Source organism: Mustela nigripes, chromosome X (assembly GCF_022355385.1).
Source record: "Mustela nigripes isolate SB6536 chromosome X, MUSNIG.SB6536, whole genome shotgun sequence".
In the NCBI taxonomy this organism is placed as follows: Eukaryota; Metazoa; Chordata; class Mammalia; order Carnivora; family Mustelidae; genus Mustela; species Mustela nigripes.
In genome coordinates this window covers 119,890,208-119,896,207 of record NC_081575.1, presented here as the reverse complement: position 1 = coordinate 119,896,207, position 6,000 = coordinate 119,890,208, and the positions used below count along the sequence as shown (strand labels likewise).

The following is a 6,000-nucleotide window of genomic DNA, read 5'->3' as shown; positions in this document are numbered from 1 at the left end:
GGGAGAATACTTTGTATCTTCATGCACGGGGGAAGAATACTTTGTATCTTCATGCACGGGGGAGAATACTTTGTATCTTCATGCACGGGGGAAGAATACTTTGTATCTTCATGCACGGGGGAGAATACTTTGTATCTTCATGCGTGAACGATAAATCTGTAGGCTAATTGTTTCAAGACATATGCTAGCTTTGTGTAAATATCAACAACTAAAAATATGTGTCTGTTCTTTTTTTTTTTTTTTTTTTTAAGATTTTGTCAGAGAAAAAGCCAGGGGGCACGGCAGACAGAGAAGCAGGCTTCCTGCCGTGCAAGGAGCCCGAAGTGGGGCTCCGTCCGAGAGTGCTGGGATCATAACGTAGGACCTGGGATCCTGACCTGAGCGGAAGGCAAATGCTTCACCGCCCGAGCTCCGCAGGTGTCCCTGTCTATGTTCATGAAAAGATTCAAAGCCGTCTTCGTGTGTAGGACTCTGTAGGGGAGGTTGAAAAACTTAGCGTGGACAGGATCCGACAGTCAGTATGTCCAGCTCTGCAGCTCTGCAATCTCTTGGGCAGGTACGGGGCTCTGACCGTGTCGCACGGACGCCGCCACAGATGACAGGGGGGCTGGCGGAGTTGGCTGTGCTCTCGCACGCTATCTTTGGGGACCCTGGACTCCCCGTCTCATATACGTTTCACGCCCCACAAAACAGTGTTTTCGCAACCATTTGAACATGGGGGAAACATTCTTCCTGGGCTCCAAAAACAGAGAGGGGACAGTCCTACAAGCCAGTGTTGGCAAGCCCAGTTGTACTCAGAAAATGGCTGTATTAGGGCTTGCTGTGGTGTATAGGAGGGACCCATGGAACCCCTTCTCCATGTCTCATTGATGACGCGGTGTGCACCTCCCTGTGACCACTGTCTGAGTATTTGGGGAGCATTCACATGGTCTTGTGCAAGATCGGACATTGTAGGGACAAGATGTTTGGGGGTTCACCTGACCCCCGAAAGGTCTCATTTGTCAAGGGGGAGCTTCCTGTAGGAAGGGCAGCTCCCCCCGGGGGAGGTGAGCGATGAGGCACAGGGCGGCTCCTTCCGTCATTAAGATGTCAAGGAGAGCACTGCCAGGTGTCAACAGGCTCAGAGGAAGGAGCACGGAGATGCTTTTCGAGAAGATATGGGTTCCCACTGGTCGGGGAGGCTCCCAAAGATGGAGCCATGTCGTGGGGTCAGAGATACGTTGCCTGGGACGTGGATCCCCACTCTCCACCAGCTGGCGCGTGTCCTCAGGAAGCGGATGAAGTTCCTAGTGTCCACACCTCCTCATGCAAAATAGGGTTGAAAGGACAGGTTCCTAGGGTGACTGAAACAGCTCTTCAGTTTGGAGGAGCTTTGCTGCTGGTGGGCGGAGGCTAGCAGAGCTGCTCAGGACCCCACACAGCCCAGCCCCACCACAGAGACCCTCCCAGCCCTGACCGGCAGCCAGGAGAGCTGCAGAAACCCTCCTTGTGGACTTAATCTTCTCTTTCTTCCCGGAATACATTCAGTGGTCTTCTACGTTCAGGGAGCCGCGTTAGGATGAGAATTAAAGAAAAGAAAAAGAGAAAGACCTTTTAGGATTTTTTTTTTTTTCCCCTATTAAATGGAAACCCCACTGCAGAGGCTTCTCCTACCCCAGGAAACAGCCACGGAGGCGTAAAGCCTTGGCTTGTGTCCATTCTTAATGCTGAGCCGCTTCACCGATTCATTTTTCTATTGTGATTTCTGTAATTTGTTCCTTAAAAGGATCATTGGTTCCTTTTCTCTGTTTCAGAAACAAACTTTTCGGGGGTTTTAGAGGAGAATTTATTTTCTAAACGTATCGTTCATGCAGGAGCTCGCTCTGCGCTCTGACACAGCTTTCACAGCCGTAAGCACCTGCTCAGTCGACTTTTATTTTTACTCCCCTAGGAAACCACCGGACTTTTTGCAGCGAAATGCTTTGAATCTGTGTGTGTGTGTGTGTGTGTGTGTGTGTGTGTGTGCGCGCGCGCGATTTTAGTCTAGAGGGGACAGGGACATTCTCCGGACCCAGCCACAAGAGCTCGGGGAAAAAATGGACAGACTCAGTAGCTAATTAAAAGTATGCAGCTGAAAAGGTTCATGGTTTATTCATGATAAACCAATACACACTCATTATTCTTCCCTAATGTTCGGATGTGAAGTGGGAGTCTTTCAACGGGGACTACGATATGTGTGCTTCCATACCTCGTGACCATATCCATTATATCTCACCAACATGAAGCCATCCTCGAGGGGTATGTTAATGTGCTTCACAGTTTAAAACACGGGGTCCAAAAGGCAGCATCTTAAACTTTTCCCGTCTCCTTGAATGGACTGGCGATCGTCAAGAAAAGACTTGAATCTTATCTCTGATATTTCTCTCTTTTTTCTCCTCCCGAAAAAGGCTTCGCGAAATTAAAGTTTTCTTATGAACCCCCCCCCCAATGTCCTTTTTATGAGACATCATGTTGTTTGACAAGACCTGCTAGCAGGTCCCTTGATGTACTCTGCTTATATATGTACTAGGAGAGTAATTTTTTCATCCTTTGGTGACAGTGAAAAGGTGCTTTCAAGGGGACGGTCAATGCTCAGTAGGGATGTTTTTCTGGTAGCAAGTACCCACGAGAATACACACATTTCGGGGTCAAGATCGTGCCAACCAGGGAAATTATGGTCAGCGTGTTGTGTGTCTCCGAGAAAGCAAGGTTCATGATCAGATACAGCGTGAAAGAAAATGAATCAATCCTTCTAAATAGTAATCAAAAGCAACCAATCAATGTAACAAATCAATCAATCAAACAGAGATGGTTCCGTTGACTGACTGATCGTCAACGGGAGGGCACCGTGGTGTCCCATGCGTCCCGATCAGAGGCAGCAGGAACAGGACATCAGCTGCGGAATGTCCCTCCCAGGAACCTTGCCCTGGGATCTGATCACGAGGAAGGGAGCGCACGGACCCAAAATGTAGCACATTGTCACAGATAGTTGACCTGGATTCTTCCAAAATAGTCAGTGTCGTGGGACACAGCGGAAGGTCAGGGACTGTTCTGGGTTTGGAAAGGTTTGCCTGAATGTGGAAAGGGTCCCAGATGGGGACGGGGGTGGTGGTGGGGGGACCAGGAGACACAGTTACGTGGAGACCGTGTCGAAGCTGAGTGTGCCGATTCGGCATTTGCGTGCAGGGCCGGTGTGACAGCCTCGTGCTTATGGAGGAAATGTCCTCATTCTGGGAGACCCACGCCAAGCTCTTCAGAGGGTGACGACGGCGATGGTTTCTACAGACACATCCCTAGTGAAACGTCATGACGCACAAGCACAAGTCCATTTTCCATCCTCTCTTCGGATGCAGAGAAAAGGTATGCGTGGACGTACGGGTGTGCATATGCGTGTGCGTACCTGGGGAGAGACCACAGGCGAGCACGCAGTGCAAAGTGCGAGCCATCCATCAGCCTATGTGGAGGAGGATACGTGAGTTCGTTTTTCTTTTTAATTATTCAGTGAGTTTGGAAGTTTTGCAAAGAAAAGTCTTGGGGAAAATACATGTGCAGCGTCCCTGTCCTTCTGCTGTCTGCGGAGCTGTTTGGGTCCCATCGGTGGTGGTGGTCGGAATTTTGTGCAGGACCCGGGTTCAAGAGGCACGTGTTGTGTACCTCGGGGATGCCAAGTCTGCCACGACGCTGAGCGTATCCTGGTCCCATCTGTGATGGACGGGTCCTCATGCCGTGTGCTTGTGGGCGGTGCTTGGCAAAACCTCGTCCCTGGAACTCTGAAGATGGTGAACCCTGTGTCTCTGTTGGGTGATGTTCACAGAAAACCGTGGAGGCCATCATGCCTTCCGTGTGGCCTCTCTATGTGGTACCCAGTGCTTCGTGAGTCACTGTCCATCCCTGACGGGGTGCGCGGCACAGCTCGGTCCAGGCAGGGTGCCATCGTGGGAGCAAAGTCAGGTCGTGGAGGAAGGGTGGTGTGGCTTGGACCGGCCATTCCGCCTTTGCCGATGCGTGGTTTGCCGAGGCAGGCCGGGTTCCGGGGGCCTGGGCCTGTGGGTGTTGGCTTCGGAGCAGAAATATCAGAGCCCACCTTGCTTACCTCTTACCAGCAGCCCCTGGCTTCAGAATCTGGAGCAGCAATTTCATTGTCCGTTTCTGTCAACGCGTGTCTCGATACCTAAGGAATAAAGCATTCCGTTTAAGAAGGCATCTGCACACACACTGGCGTCAAACGCTTCGTTTGCAAGCTTGACATCTGTTCGAGGGGACACGTGGAGGACGTTGGGCCCCCTAGGTCGTGCTTGGCACACTGTTCCCATCGGAAGCGTGAGGGAGCTCCATGGGAAGCCTCCTCATGCCCGGGGACAGGGGCTCAAGTTGATCCCGCCGTCTTCTAGCGCAGCAGCTCTGAGTTTTGTGTGTGTTGGACTTTGTTATGAGCGAAAGATGCTGTGAGTGAGCTCAGCGGCAACTCTTGGTTTGCCTGCCTGCACTGTTTTGGGACTGTTTTGGGACTGAGGACCTCGGAGGGTGATGGAGGTTTGATGACTGACATCAAGACGTGCGTCTGTCTGTGGTCGCAGCTGGGTCTTCGCCACAGTTCGGTGAGCAGCATGGCCGTCCAGACACGGGGACTGACAGCAAGAGCAGGAACACATGCCTTATGCTGGAGGACGGGGCCTTCAGAGCATAGAGATCTCTCATGCACAAGATCAGCCGCCACCAGCATTGCTTTCCAGGTGTCCCTTGTCTGTCCGTCCATGTGTCCCTCCGTCCATACTGGCACGGCCAACCATGCCTTGGGCTGAGCTGTCCTCTGGTGACAGATGTGCGACACACTCGCCACCTACTGGACTGTGTCATCCGCGGGAAGCCAGACGTATTTCCTCCAGCCTAGGCATTACCTCCAGCCTAGGCCCGGTGCTCCCTCTGGCCGTGCTGGGGCTCTCCGGTGGCTCCCCACGAGAATGGAAATGGGATTCTGCAACCAGGGCCGGGAGGAGCTCCACTGTGGGTGTCCTACCAGCTCTGGCCCTAGCAGACACATTGCATGATAAAGCTCTCCCACTAGCCAGGTACTCCCCCCCCCCCCCCAGGGCTCCACCACCAGCCAAATTCTCCTCGCTTGAGGCCTCCGTCTCATTCTAAGAGTGAGTTCTGTGCAAAGACCGTCAACTAGCCTGTGGTTCCGGGTATGAAATAGGAGACGGGCTGGGGGTCAGGAAGAAATCCGTAACGTTCATTGTCATCTCTCCGGAGGAAGCGTCGGAAGACACGCGTGAGCTGCCTGTGGTCAGATCGGTTTTATAACATGGGCCCAGTCTTCTAATTTTAAAGCAATAATCGCTTGATGAGGAGCGGTTAGCGTAATGCTGTTGCAACTGTACTGTGGAGACATTTTCCATCTCTTTATTAAGTCTGGGCGCTGCCCCTGTGCGGCCCTCTGTCTCTATTTTATTAAAATCAACGCTGAGTTTGACTACAGGATGGAAATTGACCATCGAATATCACGTTTTCCTGGTATCCCTCTTCTGTAACCTAAGAGGTGCATTCTGTCTTTGAACTCTACATTGTTTTTACATTTTTTTAAACATTTTTACTTATTTATTTGAGTGACAGAGAGGGCACGAGCTGGGGGGATGGGGTAGAGGAAGGGGAAGAAGCAGGCTTCCCGGGGAGCAGGGAGCCCGACGTGGGGACTCCATTCCACGACCCTGGGATCCTGACCTGAGCCGAAGGCACACACATGACCCACTGATGGCTGGGGAGCCAGGAGACTTCAGTTATCTGTCTCGTTTGTGTATTTCAAGATCTCACACTCGGGGAGGGGGTAGATCAAGAGCTCGGCTCCTGTGTATTTGCAATAGTGGCTCAGAGGTCGTTTCCGTGATGACTCATGGGCGTTCTTTGCTTTGAAAAAGAAGCGTGAGACTCGTTCTTCTGAGGGACAAAGAAAAAAACATGGACTCCAGAACACCTTTACCTCCA

The 6,000-nt window shown here is 51.7% G+C and overlaps 1 protein-coding gene across 5 annotated transcripts in view; it reads left to right on the top strand.

Annotated features, from left to right (window-relative positions):
• STS (steroid sulfatase) overlaps nucleotides 1-6,000 on the top strand; it is a 135,794-nt gene that overhangs the window by 37,461 nt on the left and 92,333 nt on the right. The window contains exon 2 of one of the 5 annotated variants that reach the window (XM_059385847.1): nucleotides 3,205-3,378. The exons of 2 other annotated variants lie outside the window; for them this stretch is intronic. Coding sequence is in view for 1 of the 3 variants with exons in the window: in XM_059385849.1 (XP_059241832.1) it covers nucleotides 3,405-3,490 (86 nt within the window). In the remaining 2 variants the exon portion in view is untranslated. Of the gene's footprint in view, nucleotides 1-3,204; nucleotides 3,379-3,403; nucleotides 3,491-6,000 lie in introns of those variants that run through there. 2 more of the 5 variants (XM_059385849.1, XM_059385845.1) reach the window with 2 other exon arrangements.